The 18,829-nt window shown below is 32.8% G+C and overlaps 3 protein-coding genes across 7 annotated transcripts; all 3 read left to right on the top strand.

The window, feature by feature from the left end:
* Positions 1–884: 884 nt before the first annotated feature.
* On the top strand, positions 885–1,928 carry LOC108213260 (pathogenesis-related thaumatin-like protein 3.5). Its single transcript, XM_017385035.2, has 2 exons — positions 885–1,046; positions 1,168–1,928. Exons 1-2 carry the CDS (start codon positions 995–997, stop codon positions 1,851–1,853), a joined length of 738 nt encoding a protein of 245 aa, XP_017240524.1. The 5' UTR covers positions 885–994; the 3' UTR covers positions 1,854–1,928.
* A 2,150-nt stretch (positions 1,929–4,078) lies between these two features.
* On the top strand, positions 4,079–9,746 carry LOC108215084 (methyltransferase-like protein 2). 4 transcript variants are annotated; one of them, XM_017387423.2, is made up of 10 exons: positions 4,079–4,445; positions 5,095–5,311; positions 6,281–6,420; positions 6,610–6,643; positions 7,267–7,342; positions 8,132–8,309; positions 8,397–8,486; positions 8,609–8,708; positions 8,849–8,916; positions 9,023–9,205. In XM_017387423.2, exons 1-10 carry the CDS (start codon positions 4,170–4,172, stop codon positions 9,044–9,046), a joined length of 1,203 nt encoding a protein of 400 aa, XP_017242912.1. In that variant the 5' UTR covers positions 4,079–4,169; the 3' UTR covers positions 9,047–9,205. The 4 variants fall into 4 exon arrangements, 1 of the variants encoding a protein (XP_017242912.1); XR_010290435.1 differs by lacking the exon at positions 8,849–8,916 and adding an exon at positions 9,444–9,746 and having other exon boundaries at positions 4,081–4,445; positions 8,978–9,206; XR_010290437.1 differs by lacking the exon at positions 8,849–8,916 and adding an exon at positions 9,337–9,746 and having other exon boundaries at positions 4,081–4,445; positions 8,978–9,206.
* Positions 9,747–11,243: 1,497 nt separating this feature from the next.
* On the top strand, positions 11,244–18,157 carry LOC108215085 (NEDD8-conjugating enzyme Ubc12-like). Of its 2 annotated transcripts, XM_017387425.2 has the most exons (6): positions 11,244–11,356; positions 12,197–12,305; positions 12,464–12,542; positions 12,668–12,784; positions 12,861–13,032; positions 17,922–18,157. In XM_017387425.2, the coding sequence occupies exons 1-5, from the start codon at positions 11,248–11,250 to the stop codon at positions 12,996–12,998; spliced, it is 552 nt and encodes a 183-aa protein (XP_017242914.1). In that variant the 5' UTR covers positions 11,244–11,247; the 3' UTR covers positions 12,999–13,032; positions 17,922–18,157. The 2 variants fall into 2 exon arrangements, with proteins under 2 accessions (XP_017242914.1, XP_017242913.1); XM_017387424.2 differs by lacking the exon at positions 17,922–18,157 and having other exon boundaries at positions 12,861–13,105.
* The last annotated feature ends 672 nt before the right edge of the window (positions 18,158–18,829 follow it).

Raw genomic sequence — 18,829 nt, 5'->3', positions numbered from 1 at the left:
TAGATTTTAATTGATTTTATCTGATTTTGATTTTATACATATTCTTGACAAAATGTCGCACAATTTATAAAGTCTTTAAAATTTAAGAAAAATGCTTAAGAAAACATAATATACCGAACAATCCCACAAAATTTACCATTTTGTGGATTCCAAAAAATCCATTAACATTTTAATATCATCATATTTTAATGATTTTTAAGTGATTCCAATTGAATACCATCGAATTTTTAAGTATAATTTAAAATCTTGATCGAATATCACCAGATTTATAAGATAGTATAAATTTTAAATATTCTATAATTCTGGTTCATTTTTTAAAATCTAAACTAAATATCACAAAAATTCATAAATAAAAGAAATTAATAAATTTTATAAATTAAAAATTATTTGAAATCTCAATTTAATACAGAAGAATTAGGATAGATTTCACACTAAGCTTGGATTCTCAGAACTTAGTAAAACATAATGTCACATGCTCTCATCAGAACAGCCGAACATGTTTTGGCAAATGTGGCACATCCATTATTATGATCAACGGCTAGTATCACATAGAGACAAGGCACAATAATTAAATGGGAACTAAACAGTAAATATGTTCATGCCTGGTTCTTTTATAAATGTCAAAAACTTAAATCAATTCCAAATCATTACAATAAACGGCTACTAATAAAGTACATACACTATAATCTCAATAAAAAATTTGATATTTTAGGAAAATATATTTTTGAACTCGATAAATGAACACAGATCAGCCATTGATCATTACGGGGACTGCTCCTACACAATTCTTTTGTGAAGGTAAAAAACAAACTCTAGTAAAAGTTAAGTAAATAGGGAGAGTGAAAGAGTACTTGCTACTTGATTAACCAACCACTCGTGTTTATAAATAATTTGCATTAATACATAAACACTAACTCTGTCTAGCTATATATAAACACTTAGTGACAAATCTAATCAAGTATAGTATCTTTACTGGGATTGTTCTTCACTTGTAATGGCAATGCTGCAACCTCTCTTCCTTCAGCTTCTTGTTTTCTTCTCCTTAGGTACTCTTCTTCACCTTTTTTTCCGATCTATTTATAACGGGGATGATATACCGAGTATGTCTGGTTTGGTTCTTTGGCGTAATTTGTGATCTAACTTCAGGTAGTATTAAATATTTTGCAGGAAGTTATGTGACATCTACAATATTTACACTACAAAACAGTTGTAGCTACACGGTCTGGCCCGGTACGCTGTCCGGAAATGGCGCTGCTGTACTAGGAGAAGGTGGCTTTTCTTTAGCTCCTGGCGCATCAATTAACTTCCCAGCGCCACCGGGCTGGTCTGGCCGCTTCTGGGGCCGGACCGGGTGCACCTTTTCCTCCGAGGGTATTCTAACCTGCCTGACAGGGGATTGCCCCGGAGGCCTAAAGTGCACGGGTGGGGGTACTCCGCCAGTAACCCTAGTCGAATTCACGCTCTCTGGCCCGGAACAAACAGGTAAAGACTTTTATGATGTCAGCCTTGTGGACGGATACAATGTAGGCATGGGGGTTAAGCCTTTGGCTGGATCTGGGGACTGTCAGTACGCGGGCTGTGTGACGGATTTAAATGCCAATTGCCCACCAGAGCTGAGCGTAATCAATGGTGGAATTGTCGTTGCCTGTAAAAGTGCATGCGAGGCGTTTAATGCACCGGAGTTCTGCTGCACCGGTGATCATGCAACGCCTGCAACATGCACAACAACGCAATACTCGGTGATGTTTAAGACCGCTTGTCCAACGGCCTATAGTTATGCATACGATGATTTATCTAGCACATGTACTTGTAGCGGAACTGATTATCTCATCACTTTCTGTCCAACTGTGTAGTAGGGTGTGCAAGTTTTTTGTCGAATTTTTTTGTTATTACAGAAATTTAAGTGTTCAGAGATGTAATTGTATCAATTGAGCCTAGTATCATGTCTTTAAATTTTGTTAAATCTTCTCATAATAGACCAGAGTAGCCTAATTACGGATTCACAGCCTCTGTTCTCCCTTTCCCTTTCCCTTTCTTCGGTATGAATATTAAACGTCTGCAACATCAGTAGAAGAATACTAATATATTATCTGCAAATCTGAAATGTTCATATTCCGAGAAGCTGGCAAATAATGAAATAGCAAGTAGGACATGGATTGGCGGTTTATTGTTGCGATTTGAAGATTCCATCTGTTCCTTTTCTTTTAATATCTCTACGAGACGTACGGATAATATAGTATTGGCACATACCAGATGGAATCGACCTAAATGCATGTATTATAATCCATCTCAGTACCTACCTCCATTGCATCTCTTAGGTTATTGGCTTCTGGCACACAGAAAAAGAAATCAGCCTAAAAACTATCATATAATCTAATCAAGAACTATATAATATTATGACGGTTCTTTAAGTAAATGTTTTAGGGTGGGTACCAAACTCTAAAAGGTACTGTAAAAGAAAAATCAGCTTCATATAATTACAGAGATCACCTGATATGGAATTCTTGTTAACACCCCGGTTCAGAAAATACTAAAGCCCGGAATATATAACTTACCATAGCCTGTGCAGTGTGCACCTACTTTTGAATAGAAATCTGATTCAACAATATTGAATTGCAAAGCTTCAGTGTTTTGGTTATTTGCATCTGAAGGAGAGATCAGTGGTCTAAGTACCAACTGTGTAGACATGAGCCATATTGTTTTTTTGTGAATAATAACTGAAGTGTTTATACGATCTTTCAGTCAGCGAGTAACCTCTCTAATCAAGCCTCTAGTGAAGCTAAAGTTCGGCTCAAGCTCTGTTACTTGAAGCAAAAATGTTAAAAAGATTCAGAACTTTAGCCATACATAACTTACTACAGAATCAATTGAATACTTAAGTTGCAACTACATGGCTCTCCATACCCGATCTTTCTCACTAGAAAACTAGCAGAATTAAGTACCAATATACTAGTACAAACATACCAGTGATCTTTCTGTTAACGAATACTAAACAGAGCTTTGAATAGTACAACTATTAACCATACAGTTGTTGTTAAGAGGACAAGAACGAGATCCAGGTCCTGAGATGTAGCATCTGTCGCAATTACTAGCCTTCTACACCAAAAATCTGCAACTCGCATGTAGTTGATTTTTGCAGTGTTTACGGCATTGCCTCTTAAACTCAATGCAAGAACATGCTGCTAACCTACAGCAGCATACTTGATCAAAATGGTTGTAAATGCAGCTGATATCACTTCTTTGAAATTCGGCAAAGATGCCAATACATAGCAGCTGGCTCACATGATTCAAGTCTGTTATTGTTCAGCTTGTCTAAAAAAGATGATCTCATGGAGTCTTAGCATTATTGTAAGAGACATAACGTTTGATACTGTTTCAAGTGGCCAACTCGTCTAAATTCTAAAGATGTCGGGAGAAAATTGATTTTCTACGATCATATTATAACTTCTGAGAGTATAAAACTGCAACTGAATTTTTGTAAATAAGCTGAGATAGCACATACGTAACTAGGAATCTCGGATGGAGTTATCATTGCTGTCTATAACCGTTTGGGCAAGCTTAAAAAAAGTGATTCTTTGCTTAAAGTAAAAAAGTGGATTAGAAGTGAGAAGTAAATAAGTTAATAAAGTGTTTGGAAAAAAAGTAGGTGTGAGAGAGAATTCGCTTCTTAAAAGTGCTTCTGCTTTTTTTACACAAACGGGTTAAAAGAAGCAGAAGCCAGAAGCAGCTTCTGCTTCTTCTAACCAAACAGCCCCATAGTAAATTTAGAAAATAAGTTCTACTTTTTCAGAAAAAACATATTTATATATATTTTCAGAAAAAATCAAGACTTATCTCAAAAAAAAAAATGAAATTTATATCCATGTTATTCAAAAAATAAGTCCTTGTTTTAATTAAAAAATATTTGATTTTATGTAGCAAACAAAATATAATAAAAATTAGCGTGTTATCGTCTCTGTTTCTGGATTTAAAATTGACTAATATTATCCTGATTTTTCATTCGAAAAAGATATTTTATATTAATTTAAATAAATATTCATGAATTTAATTTTCGCTTATCGAAATTAATCAAAATTAGTTCCTGAAGTCATATCCGACTCCGAGGGAAAAATAAGAAGTCGAACAAGCTTGCGGCAATAGCTTTTTGTTAGTTTAGGGCTGCAGCGAAAATGGCGGAGAATGAAAGAGACAACGATAAGCTAACAACTTTCGAGAAAACCGGAATATACCGGTTCGAGAAATCGAACGCAGTCTTCATAGACCCGGTCCGAGTGCTGAACCGGCATTACACCCGGTTCAAGCTCTCTCCATCTGCTTACTACTCTCGTTTCTTCGATTCAGCGAATTCAAATTCACAGAGTGTTTGTAGAAAGAGGAAACGGAAGGCCAAAACGACGTCGCGGCCTCTTAATGAGAAAGAGCAGCTCGCTAATCAGCGTCATCTGGTAGTACTTTAATTTCTATTTTTATTTTATCGTTTTTTGTGCTTATATGCATTTTAATTGATATTATATGAAAATGAAGATGATAATCTGTTGTTAATTTGTGTGTTTATATACTGTTTGTTTGATTGTTTGTGTAAATAGATGACTGATTGACTATAAACTCGAGTTAATTTTAGTTGATTATGACATTTTGTGTTGCGTAATCGTGGAGTCGTACGTGTAATTGATTTTGCCGGTGCGTAGATTATGCTTGTAAATAAATACATAACTAATCAACTATCAATTGTAGCCGATTTTGTGTTGCGTAGATGTGGACTCTTAGCATTGTTACTTTTGCGTATGAATGCCGTGTAATTAATATTGTATTTGTGTATTTATATACAATGTCATGGTTTGTGTCATTGTGTGTGTAAATACATTACTGGTTGACTATTAAGTCTAGTTGAATTCATGTTTGTAAATGCGGACTCTTAAGAGGTGTTACTTTTTCATTTGAATAGGGTGTGATTGATTTGTGTATAAGTGCGTAGTAACTGATTGTGTGTGTGTGTTTATAGTGTTACTAATTTTGTGTACAAATATTACCAAAAAATCGTAAAGTGTGTAAATGTGTCATTGATTGTCTTGTGCATATTCAAATTGATTGTAGGAGGCTAGGGTGTTTATGTTGAAGGCACATGAGGATTTACTTGGAAACAATGACATTTTAGAATTTTTAAGAAATTTGAGAGGTGATGAAGCTGCGGAAGGGGCAAGTGTTGAGCAGTCTTTTGTAGAGTTAGGAACTGTTTGGCAAGCTCATATGTATGAGATCACTCTAAATCATTGTCATGGTGATCGTTCGAATAATGAATCTCAAAATGGAGGTTTGTTCTATATTGATAAGCAGCTATACAATAGATCATGAAATTGCATACTGTTACTGCATCGCCTTGTTTCTTGGTTAGAGATTTACATATTTATGTCTGCATGCAGGCACTTAAAGTCATCTGCAATATAGAAAGTAGTATGCCTGTACTTGTTTCTTGGATTGATTTGGCACACTGTTCTGTCATCTTTACCTGAATACTTTTTCATCACTATACATATCACGTCTACAACAATCATTTTATTTGTAGGATGGTTAGATTTTTAAAGCAATAAGTCATTGGGCCTGAGTATTTTTTGCTTGCTTATTGCCTATCAGAGGCATACATACGGGTTCAGTCCATTGGCAATGGAAAAAATGTGCAAGTGTATTGGATTCAACGACCCAAAATTCTTTCAACCAACTATGTTAAATATATTGGGTTTCTGTTTTATTTTAGATTATATGATTTGCAATCCCTGCTTGTTGTATAGCTTCTACATCTACCTTTTGACTTAATAGGGATAAGTAGTAGCAGAGAGTAGCTGATACAATTTTGTGAAAGATAGGAGATTATTTTTTTAAAAAAGGAAATTTATAATAATGTTGGTCATTTACAATGCTGTTTTTTTGGAAATGTTGAACAAATGTTTGTGCTGCGCATATATCAATGAAAATAGTACCTATGGGTAGCGGTGGAACTGCAAGTTATCTGTAATATTTATACTATTTCTTCGCTTAAGTAATTGGTTTCAAGCCATATCTCCTTATATTTGCTAATTTCATCTTTTGTTTTATATTTTGCACTCGGAGGAGCTTGGAGTTGAGTTTCCCCTTCCAAACACTCTTTTCTTATAGAATTCTGCTGTAAAACGCATGTTAGATTAATCTCTTGGATGGAAACTACTTATTTTTTCATGTATCCGTTTTTGTATTCCTTGCATAACTTGCGCAAAAAAAAAATTAATTCTTTGTATTGAATTCTCAGGTTCCTGCCGCATCCAGTCTTGTGAACCCAAAACGTTTCTTCTTTTCGAGAACTTGGTTGTTAATGAGACAAGCAATGATGCGGAGGCTATATTTTTGAACAACAAATACATATTACCTAAAGAGAGCAGTTTCTTTATGGTATGCAATAAGCTGTATCTATAAAACATTATATCTCTATCTTCACTTTTTTGTATTATGTTTTTTTAATATAGAGTAAATTAAAAGTAAATGATAAAATCAAATCTATTTTTGATGTTTGTGTTTGTCTACTTTGCGATGTGTGTTAAACATGCTAATCATGCTTTATTTTCTCTTGACATGTGGAAGTCTGATTTGGGGAAGATTCACAACCTGATTCCTGGTAATTTTTTGCTGACAAGTACTTGAAGCTTATTATATACAGCCATGTTCTTTATATAAAATATAAATAGGTATATTAGTATATGCAGACTTGATAAATCTGTTATCTGTTGGAGAAATGTTAGAGCTCCCAAAAAGTTTCCCAGATGATTAGGTGTGATGTTATTGGTCACTCTTTTGTGAATAAATTGGACCTCCTATGTATGCACAGGCACTCCACGAATTATATTGTTCTTCGACTATTTGGCTTTATCTTGAATTTTACATGACATATTTGGATTGTTGATTACACTTTGGGTATAATTAAAAAATATGATGTTGAATCTAAATAATTAAGAGAAAGAAGTGCGAACTCCTGAACCTACCACTTCTGCATGCTGTGACTTTGTCTGCAGTATTAGCCGCAATGATCTGTTTTTGCCTAGTTGTGTTGCTAAGTTCTCTCTCTCTTTCGTTCTTTTCTCCATTTAAGTGAAGTTCAGAAATTTTATTAGGCTCACTTATATTTTTTTGAAATCATCTTATATATATTTTTTGAAATGCTATTAAACCTAGTGACTAGTGTTGATTTGGAGTAAATTTCTACAATTTCATGATTTTAAAGTTTACATCTTCTTTTTGCAGCTGATTCTGATCGTGGTTTCAATCTTATTGTAATTGATCCACCATGGGAAAATAGCAGTGCTCGTCAAAAACTTAAGTATGGTATTACTATTGGAATTCTGCAATTTCTAAGTTCTATTAGTGTTTAGGAAATGAGTACGGAATGATACTGTAGTGATAATATTCTCTCATTAAGTGAATGTTATGGAAAGTATACCTTACAAACAACAAAATGATCAGAAATATATTCGCTTATAGAATATACTACAATAACTAAACCCAGCATATTATTATTTATTAACTGGCCCTTGTTTTCGCTATAATTAAAAGTTAAAAGATGAGTAGATGTGGGAAATTAAACCTGACTTTTGGAGATCGTTTCGATGTAGTTGTGCAATAGTATCTGTATAAAGGTTAATACGGGTCTTGATTTATCAGAGGTGCTAGCATTTGTACATGCCACGTTTCAATATAACATAAATTTTTGGCTGCTGCCAATGTTTTGATTATATACATATCCATTCTTAAGTTGATTGTCATGAGAGGAAGTGGAACCTTTAGAGAAATGATGAAGATCCAGGACTGATGGAAACTGAAATTGTAAAAGCTTTTTCTGGTTATAGTGGTTTACATTTAAGGAATATTTAACCCGGAAAATTCTAGCTCAATCAGAGTGAGTTGGTTGAAGGCTTACAGATCAAGAAAGTATTATCCAGGATATCCACACATTTATTGTCATCGGTCCATCCTCTCTGTCTTGAAAAATTTGGGAAAAGGTTCAAGTCAATGACGTATTGGCATGTAGCATATTTCTACAATCTAAAAGTTCCTGATCAGCATTATTAAATTACTTATTGTTAATTATATGTTTTTTCCTATTCTGCAGGTACCAAACTTTGCCTAACAGGTTCTTTTTATCTCTTCCTATTAAGAAGCTAAGTCATACTGAGGGAGCATTAGTTGCTTTGTGGGTAACCAATAGAGAGAAGTTACGAGCTTTTGTTGAGAATGAACTGTTCCCCAAATGGGGAGTCAAATATATGGCTACCATGTACTGGTTAAAGGTGCTTATTCTTATGTGAAATAGCAAGCACTACACTTGTGTCAACGGGCTAGAAAAATCCTTAAAATCTTATTATTTCATTTTACAGGTGAAAGCAGATGGCTTATTGATTGGTGACTTGGATCTCTTTCATCATAGACCATATGAGTGCCTACTCCTAGGTTACTGTGTGAAGGAGGTGACACTATTAATTTATTCATCTATTCATTGACTGATGATTATTCAAGTATGTTATTATCACCTTACATTCCATCTATAAAATTGTATGAAGTGTGGATATTTTATCTTTTGTTTCTGAAGGCTGTATACTGTGATCGATATTTTGGCTTAAAGCCTATACCTGACAATCAAGTCTTCATTAGCATTCCTGGAGATTACTCAAGAAAACCTCCGATTGGAGGTAGCCTTTTTACTTTTATTTTTTCTCAGAGTGATTTGTGCAACTTCACCTTTCTGTATTTAGTATAAGATTATGTGGCTATACATGGTTGCTCTGGTATTATTTGCAATCTGTTTATCTCAAAAATCCTGACATAACAGGTGAGCTATTATATGACAATTTAAGTATTAGCAGGCAGCAGCATGCACCTCGCCAATCTGCTCAATATGTCAGTCTGTAGTTCTTCACTTACCAATTTATTTATGTTCCTACATCTTCTGGCATTTTAGAGTTGCTAAAGGAATATGCACCTGGTTTTGAGCCTCGATGTGCAGAGCTATTTTCTAGAGAGATGCTAGCTGGATGGAGTTCTTGGGGAAATGAACCCCTGCACTTTCAGGCTTCAAGTTACTTTAAGTAGGAGGACGTGGATTTGATGCTTTTCGTGAGAATGTTGCCTTACAATATTTCCTTGGACCCAGAGCAAACCTCACATTCTATCTGAAAGCAGTTAAACTTGTAAGTTGCTATATAACTGATTTTTAGTACCTGCATCTTCTCTTGATACTCCTGCTTGATTCTTTTAGTGTGTATTTCCGTAGCTGACCTCTTCTTTACTCTGTATGTAGTTGACATACTTTTTAAACAGGGTATTGTAAGTCAGAGTACACTTGTCTTTGTAATTTGTCTTCAGCCGGAGATGCACAGCAAAGATTAGTCTCATAATGGTTAATTGGTTGTGTATCTATGTTTTAGTTGACACAAGCATAAAGGGCTAAAGCACGACATAGTGAGCAATCGAAGCTTGAAAGTGTCGAGGCGGATGTCAAATCTTCCCTAGTCTGCTGAGACGTGAAAAAGGGCAGTGTTCCATGGTTCGCAGAAATTGGAGACCAGAATTGCTGGAGCAGACTTTTGTCGTTCTGCAAAATATCATTTTTACTACTGATATTTATACCTTTTGTTACATTTGGTTCTCGACTTATGTTCCCTGCTCTGCTGAAACTTAGCATCTATATTTAAGAACAGGAATGACTTCAGTGAGAACTCAAAAGATGACAGTTATTTCTTTGGTTTCAACACAAGTACTCAAATAAATTTTCAAGAAATAATTTGGATTCTCTACTTATTTAAGTTATAGAGACATAACATGTTTTATATCTTATATTTTGGAGTTAAAATTCATTTAGTTGGATAATTGTTTTCAGAACATTACTCGTAGAAATGAGCAGCAACTCAATTCAATATATGTAACTTCAATAAAATATTCAATTTATATTCAATTTTTAGTAAGTTATGGCATCATATTGAATGAGAATCTAAACAATTGTACCTATATTTGTTCTATAGTCCTTCTATAATATTGAATTTTTAATTTGTTTGGGAAATAAATAACGTGATAAAGAGAAGAGTGTGAAGAGAAAAGTTAGTATTTTATTTTTAAAATCATAATAAAAAATGATTAATTATTACCTGAAACTGAGAAATGAATGAAGTATCCTAAATTTGTACTTTTAGATTCCCACTCATTCTATTACAAGTAGAGAACAAGGCAGCCAAATTAGTCAATGTGCTACACTCTCTCAGGCCTTTTATCAAGCAGGTGTGCGCCTTTTCTTAATCTCCATGTATTACTTATTACATATGCTACAGTTATACGCAACATCACAAAGATAATCAAGTCTATATGTCTTGTTGATTCTTATGCATTTGCTATATTATCTGTTGCGATTGTGCTGGATTAGTCGAAAAGTATATGTAAAGGAGATACAAGCTAGTTCTGTTGAGAATTGTATCATTGTGGTAATAGAAAAGTAGTTTGATAGCTGTGAATATCTAGGATGATGTGGTAGCTATGGAGGAGCTGGAATTTAGTCTTATTGCGATGTTTTGAGATTTGCTAGTCGAGTTTTGATGAAAGACTGAGTGATGGTTATTTTTATGCAACAATTCAGAAATAATGTTGAGTGAACATTTTTATGATATATTGTAGTAGGATAATAATATGATTTTTTTTAATTAAATTAATTATGGTTTTGGATTAGTGTTGGGAAGTAGATCAGGATGTTGGTACTTGATTTACCTGTTTTCTTACTACCCAATTTTCTAGTCTCTGGCCTTCGTCGAAGTTTTGTTGGAGAATAGACACTTAATTCACGCATGTTACATGATATAGGCAGACCCCATCTGGGATGGTGCCTGCCAGATCCTATTTTGTTTGCTAATATTTTACTCTCTTGTGATCTTACATTGTTAAATTTTAGTGGCTAAATGTTTTCAAACTGAATTTTATAATGACCATATATCCCCCTAGAAGATATGATCATAATTCCATAATATGTTGGGATTCAAGAGTGTAGTTTATTAATCATTTGATATATATATTTATAATTTGTTGGGCTTACTTTTTAATCAAAATTTGGATTTTATATATTTTTGTAGCAGGGATTTGTCTACTAGTTGCTTTTGACAGGTTCCTGATCATATGACTAATTCCAATGTGCACATGCTTGTATATTATTTAGCATTTCTTTGAACATTTCCTTTATATGCAGGGGTAATGATTGGATTGTTTAAAGCGAAGGAGAAGCAGAGAGAAGCTGCTGAGAATTCTAATGGGAAGCCTCCAGGCAAGAAGCAAAGTGCAGGAGAACTACGACTTCATAAGGGTATTGATTTTGGTTAATTCTGTATCAAATCAAAGTTACATTGTGATAACTGTTTATTGGGCCTAAGCATTGAAAAGTTCCCGTTGGTCCTATAAGGCAGGATCTGAGCTGTTGGCGTCGAGTTTGAAGTAGAAATGTAATTTCACTTATCCATGTACGAATTTAATCCTTTGGAGTTATACTTTGTCTTAGCTTCTGACTAAGGTGAGTTTTACAGAAAGTAGTATGGTGAAAAAAGTTTTACTGTCAAAGGAAAATTCCTTTACATACTTGACAGTTGCCGAGAATTTTTTCGTTCAAGGCTTTCATGATCTGGATTAAATTGCACTGTCTTTACTCTTAAGCATCTCTATCTGAACGTTTTTAGTACATCTAGGAATGATATCATTAGCAAGGGAGGATGTCCTTCTCAGATTGTTGGAATTGGGAGATAAATTAGTTTTTTGGTGCATTTATAATAAAATAATATAGGTTAAGAAATCTGATTTGGCGTATACTCTTGATTCCTCAACATGACTGTTTTAGGCGGTGTGTACCACAATGCATTAGTATTAATATTGTAGTCTTGCACAATGTGTAGGCTTTTGGCACAATATCCTACAGTGTGATACTATGATATTATAGTTTCTGTGACATGCCATTGACATTTAGTAGAAGTTCTCTTGGTTTGGGGTAAATGTTAACTGATATGAAACATTGACACATGCAAACTTATCAAGCCAGAGTTCTCTCCTGAACAAGGGGAGTTTTACTTGTCTGTCATGCAACAATATTTGTATCTTTTGACCATTTGATATGATTAAATCTGAATGCTGTATACGCATTTGCTTTTGCATGTAGATATAAGCGAACTAAACCTTCCCAAAACATGCCGCATGTCATTCCCTAATGGCAAGGATAATCTGATGAACTTTGAAGTCACAATTCGACCTGATGAAGGATATTACTTGTAAGTATGCCTATAGAAAGGATCACTGGTCACTCTGTTACTTGAAAGGAATAGAGGAAAAACTTTCAAGCTGGCAAGTAGTTTACCAGTTGTATCATCTGATTAATGCATTTCTGTATGTAACATCATGTCTTGTCTACGTTGATGCTTGTCTTCAGGGGTGGCGCATTTACTTTCACGTTTCAAATATCTCCTATCTATCCTCATGAGGCACCAAAAGTCAAATGCAAGACAAAGGTATGAAAAGGAAAGAATAGCACCAGTTCTTATATATTTATTCTAATATGAAGAGTGCTTGAAAGACCTATAAATAAATCTTTCAATGCGGAGAAGTAGTCACTAATGTAGACAAATATTTTCAGATCTACCATCCAAATATTGACTTGGAAGGAAATGTATGCCTTAACATTCTCCGGGAAGACTGGAAGCCTGTCCTTAATATTAACACAATTATTTATGGGTTATACCATCTCTTCACGGTACATATCAGTCATCTTGATTTGATGGTTGCATAGTAGTATTGCATTTCATCAATAATTGATCTTGTTTATGCAGGAACCAAATCACGAGGACCCCTTGAACCATGATGCAGCAGCAGTGCTGAGGGATAACCCCAAGTTGTTTGAATCTAATGTGAGAAGGGCAATGTCTGGTGGGTACATCGGTCAGACCTACTTCACTCGGTGCATATAGAGTGAGGGTTACTGGTTGCAGCATCTGGTGTTAACTAGCTTTATAGCCCGTGCGAGGCACGGGCATGCTCTAAATATTTCTATATTTGAGTTTATGCGTCTTTTTTATGTTTTGAGAACGTAATGCAGAAATAGCCAAAAAAAAATCTATCAAAGTGGATTAAAAAAGATCACCACAAACCAAAAGAAAATTAGCGGAGAACTGATGATATTATATACTATACTGTGAAATAATCTTATCGACAACTAAACTCCAACTACACTAAATCAAATCAGCATCATCAGAACCCTTAACATTCATGTGTGCAACCCTTAACATTCATGCATATGAAAATTCATGGAACAGTTACCCATTATTGTAATTATGCGTGCATAGTCTTTTTGACAAAATAACTTGTTTAATCTATTAAGAAATATGATAACTACTTTCTATCAATTCTTTACTAATCATAACATATAACTACATTTGCCTAACTATATCATATCAATTTTTTACTAATCATAACATATAACTCGAAATGCCTTTAACTATTGTATATTGGTTCATTTTTTGGTTTGAGTGCATTAGCTTAATGAATTATATAAATTCTTTAGTAATCATAACTTATCACTTAAGTTGCCTAACTACATTAGATCAATTCTTTACTAATCATAACATATAATTCGAGTTTCCTTAATCGTAACTAAATCAAATTAGCATGATAAGAACCCTTAACATTCATGCATGAAACCCTTAACATTCATGCATATGGAAATTCATAAAACATTTACCCATTATTGTAATATTATGTGTGCATAGTTTTTTTGACAAGATACAGTAACTTAATCTATTAAGAAATACGATAACTACATTAGATAAATTCTTTACTAATCAAAACATATAACTCGAATTGTTTAACTAATTAGATCAATTCTTTATTAATCATAACATATAACTCGAGTTGTCTTTAACTACCGTATATTGGTTCACTTTTTGATCTGAGTGCATTAGTTTGATGAATTAGATAAATTCTAACTAATCATGACATATAACTTGAGTTGCCTACAATCAATTCTTTACTAATCATAACCTATAACTTGAGTTGCCTAACTGTATATTGGTTCACTCTTTACTTTGAGTGCATTAACTTGGTGAATTCCTCGCAAAGAATATTTTTATTTTGAATATGTAGTTATTCGTAATTAATAATGTATAATGATTGATGAAATGAATGATATTAATGAGTATTTTACAAATATTTTAAGGACACATTCATTCAAAAGTAGGGAAAATAGATTTTTTTGCCACCCAACTTATGGTTTGTTTAGAAATTTGCCATCGAATTATAATTTTTTTCCTTTTTGTCACTAATGTTAGGTTCTGATTCTTTTTCGTCACTAACCTTAGGTTCGGATTTGAATATTAACATTATGTTATTTTTTTAGTATTATATTTCGTTACTAACCTTAGGTTCGGATTTGAATATTAGCTTTATGTTATTTTTTTAGTATTATACTAAAATATAATGATAGTCTACAATATATTATGAAGATCTGATATATGTCTATATCTTTGTATATAGTATATTATATGTACCGTAGATAGTTCACCTACATGTATTTTAAGACTCCTAAAAGATTTAATTTCATAAATTATTTTAATTTTTTTTAAATAAAAGTTATGATTGTCTATTGTCTATATTATATATTATTTCTTAAAAATCAAGATTAGATGTCAGCTACAATTATCTATATTATTGTAAAAAAATAAGGACGAATACTATAATAAAAGTAGACAATATACAATTATTCTCGATTTTACCGCTCATTTATGTTATTATTACTCCCTCCGCCCTCCTCAATTTTTTATAGTTCTTTTCCTACTTTTTATAAAACATAGTTCCATAATTTAATTTTAAGATTTTCTTTTTTGTGTATAAAAATCCAAATGTTAAATTTTTATTCAGAAAAAAATTAAAATAATTAATGAAACTAATTTTTTTAGGAGGCTTAAAATACGTGTCAAATTCTCGTCCTCCAAGGTACACTAACGAGGACACATATGGAGTACTCCCTATAAAGATATAGACACATCATGTCACCATAATATTGTGGACTACCATTATGTTTCAATAATGCTAAAAAGAATAATATAGTGTTAATAAATTAATCCGATCCTAATATTAGTGACAAAAAAAAATATCTGAACCTAATATTAGTGACAAAAAGGAAAAAATTTATAATTCGGTGGCAAATTTCTAAACAAACAGTAAGTTGGGTGGCGAAAAAAATCTATTTTCCCTCAAAAGTATTATTTTATAATAATGTATAAGATATTATTATTAATAAATATCAGAGTAATTGACAAATTGGTGGCTGCAATTTTCCGAATTTTACAAGATGGTGGCTGGATTTTTAAAATTACATAATGGTGGCCGCAGTTCACTTCCGCCTTTTAATAAGGTGGCGGTCGTGAACTTCTGTTAATTTTCCTCCGTTAACTCCGAAAAATAAAAGAATAAACGACAAAATGGTGGAAATCCGGCCAACCTTTTGTAAAATTTGGAAAACTACAACCACCACTTTGTCATTTACTTTTCTATTTTTCAGAACGGAGGAAAATTAACGGAGGTTCACGACGGCCACCTTATTAAATGACGGAAGTAAACTCCGGCCACCATTATGTAGTTTTTAAAGTCCAGCCACCATCTTGTAAAATTTGGAAAACTACGGCCACCGCTTTGTCATTTACTCTAAATATTATTCATGTATTTATAAGTAATTATCAATGTATAATAATTGATGAAATGATCCAATGATAACTGAATTACCATTGTTAGTATTCGTTAGATACTCCCTCTGTCCCAAAATAAGTGTCGCTTTGACTTTTTTCGCGTAATTTCAAATGCAAAAAAAATATTTCTACACATTATTTTTCAAATTTCCTTTTTCTGAATAAAAATATAGATGATAAACTTTTATTCAGAAAAAGAAAATTTCAAAAATAATATGCCGAAGTATTTTTTTTCACCTTAAACTACGTGAAAAAAGTCAAAATGACACTTATTTTGGGACAGAGAAAGTATTAAGGAGATTTAATAATTAGATATAATTAATAGCATATATTAAATATGTACTCCCTCCGTCCCACCCATTTCTTTACACTTTCCTTTTTTAGGTGTCCCATCCAATTCTTTACATTTCAAAACTTACCAAAAATAGTCAATGGGTCCCACCACTTCTCCACTTTTCTTTCCTTTTCACACTACTTTTACTCCACTATCTTCTTTTTATACATTAAAAATCAATGGGTCCCATCACTTTACCCACTTTTCCACTATTTTATACATATTCCTTAACCTCCGTGCCCAACCCATTTGATAAGAAATGGGTGGGACGGAGGGAGTAGTTGTTAGTAGTTAATAATGTATAATGATTGATGAGATGATCTAATGATAAATAAATTACTCTCTCTATTTTTTTTATTCGACGCTTTGACTTTGGGCATGCATTTTTAAGTTCTTTGACCAGGTAGTTAGAAATATTATTTTTTAAATTTTCTTTCTCTGAATAAAAATATATAACTAAAACTTTTATTCAAAAAAACAATAAATTAAAAATAATAATTTTTACTACCCGGTCAACTCATCAAAAGAAGGGTGCCAAAAGTCAAAACGTCAAGTCAAATAAAAAAGACAGGAGGATTATTAGTATTTGCTACATACTCCCTCCGTCCCTAACAATATACATTGAGGGACGCGGACGGGAACACGGCACAAATTTTAATGCTCCTGCAAAGTGTAGTTGTGTAAATTTTTTTTATAAATTTTGTTTTTCTGAATTAAAGTTTGGGATATAATTAATAACATGTATTAAATATGTAGTTATTAGCAGTTAATAATGTATAATGATTGATGAGATGATCTAATGATAAATAAATTACTCTCTCTGTTTTTTTATTTGACGTTTGACTTTAGGCACACTTTTAAGTGCTTTGACCAGGTAGTTAAAAATATTATTTTTTAAATTTTCTTTCTCTGAATAAAAATATACAACTAAAACTTTTATTCACAAAAAAATAACTTAAAAATAATAACTTTTACTACCCGGTCAATCATCTAAAGAAGTATGTCAAAAGTCAAAACGTCAAATAAAAAAAAACAGAGGGATTATTAGTATTCGCTAGGAACTCCCTCCGCCCCCTAGATAGTATACACCGAGGCACACGGACGCGAACATGGCACGACCTTTAATGCTCCTGCAAAGTGTAGTTATGTAATTTATTTTTTAAATTTTCTTTTTTTTGAATTAAAGTTTGGATGTTAAATTTTTATTTAGGAAAAAAAAATCCTCAAAAATAAGTTACATAACTATATTTTCTAAGAGCATTGAAATGTGTGTCAAGCAGTTGAAACGTATAAAATTAAATGGGACAAAGAGTGTATTAATTAAGACATAATAATTAGATATAATCAATGACGGATATTAGATATGTAGTTATTAGTAATTAATAATGTGTAATAAATTAAATGAAATAATTATTAGTGTAGATATTAATGAGGATATTAATGATTAAATTGGCTCACCAAAACCCATGTTGTAGTATTATATATATAATAGATGGGTAGCGGTCCACAGCATCCGTATGCTGTGGAGCGCTTAACCGGCATCCAGATTCTGGACCGTTGGATGCATATCCAGCGGCCAGGATCATATTAAAATTTTAATATGTCCAGCGCTTTTTTAGCGTTGGACGGGGATTCCCATGTCCAGCGCTTTTTTAGCGCTGGACATGGGAATCCCCGTCCAGCGCTAAAAAAGCGCTGGACATATTAAAACTTTAATATGATCCTGGCCGCTGGATATGCATCCAACGGCCAGGAAATAGGGTGCCGGTTAACCAGTCCCTGGCAGCCGTATGCCAGGGACCTGGTCCCATAATAGATTACGTGTAGGTGATGTTTTAAAATGTGTTTGTAAAAAAACTAAACGATGAACTTTTTTTTTTTTTTTACGCAAATCTGTAACACTGACACAGGTCCAGGGATTCAGTTTTGTTAGTCTGTCAGACTGTTACTGCAAGGACCAATTATAATCTGTTTGTCAGGCCGATTTAAACTATTAATTTGCTCCATGAAGTCTGAAATAAGGTAAATATCGAGCATCAATATGCTCAATCAACTTTAGTTTCATTGTTTCTTAAATAATTAAGATATATGTGAGCTTGCGATAACATATTCTGAAATATGAGTCAGTGTGGATTAGCCAAAAAGTTTACTTATTATTTTTAGAAATATGAGTCAGTGTGGATTAGCCAAAAAGTTTACTTATTATTTTCAGCGAGATGTAAATTTTTATATTTATTTTTGTCAACTTAAATTTATCTGTAAATTACATACCTCTCAAGTGATGATATACAAATTTATGTATGCTAACTTCGAGTTGTTCATGCCAAGTGCTAACTGAAACAATTCATGCCAAGTGCTAACTGAAAAATAGAGTTGTTCATGCCAAGTGCTAACTGAAAAATAGCGTGGACGACAACATGTGTTCTAGAAATCTTTGATTTATTGATATTTTTTTTATTGATTTAAAAAATATGTCATTAGTTTATTGATTATATAATGATTTAATTAAAAAATTTCAATTTATCAAAAAATCTCTAATAAATCTTGAATTGATAAGTTTACTTATTAATTTTAATTCTCGAGGTTTATACTCATGGTGTCATGGCAAAAAAAACCAATACATCAATTTTAGTTTTTTATATAATTAATATCAAATTGGCACATTAAGATGGCCTGGAAATATTATTATTATTATTATTATTATTATTATTATTATTATTATTAT

This window comes from Daucus carota, chromosome 3 (genome assembly GCF_001625215.2).
Source record: "Daucus carota subsp. sativus chromosome 3, DH1 v3.0, whole genome shotgun sequence".
In the NCBI taxonomy this organism is placed as follows: domain Eukaryota; kingdom Viridiplantae; phylum Streptophyta; class Magnoliopsida; order Apiales; family Apiaceae; genus Daucus; species Daucus carota.
This window is presented reverse-complemented; position numbering and strand designations above follow the sequence as displayed.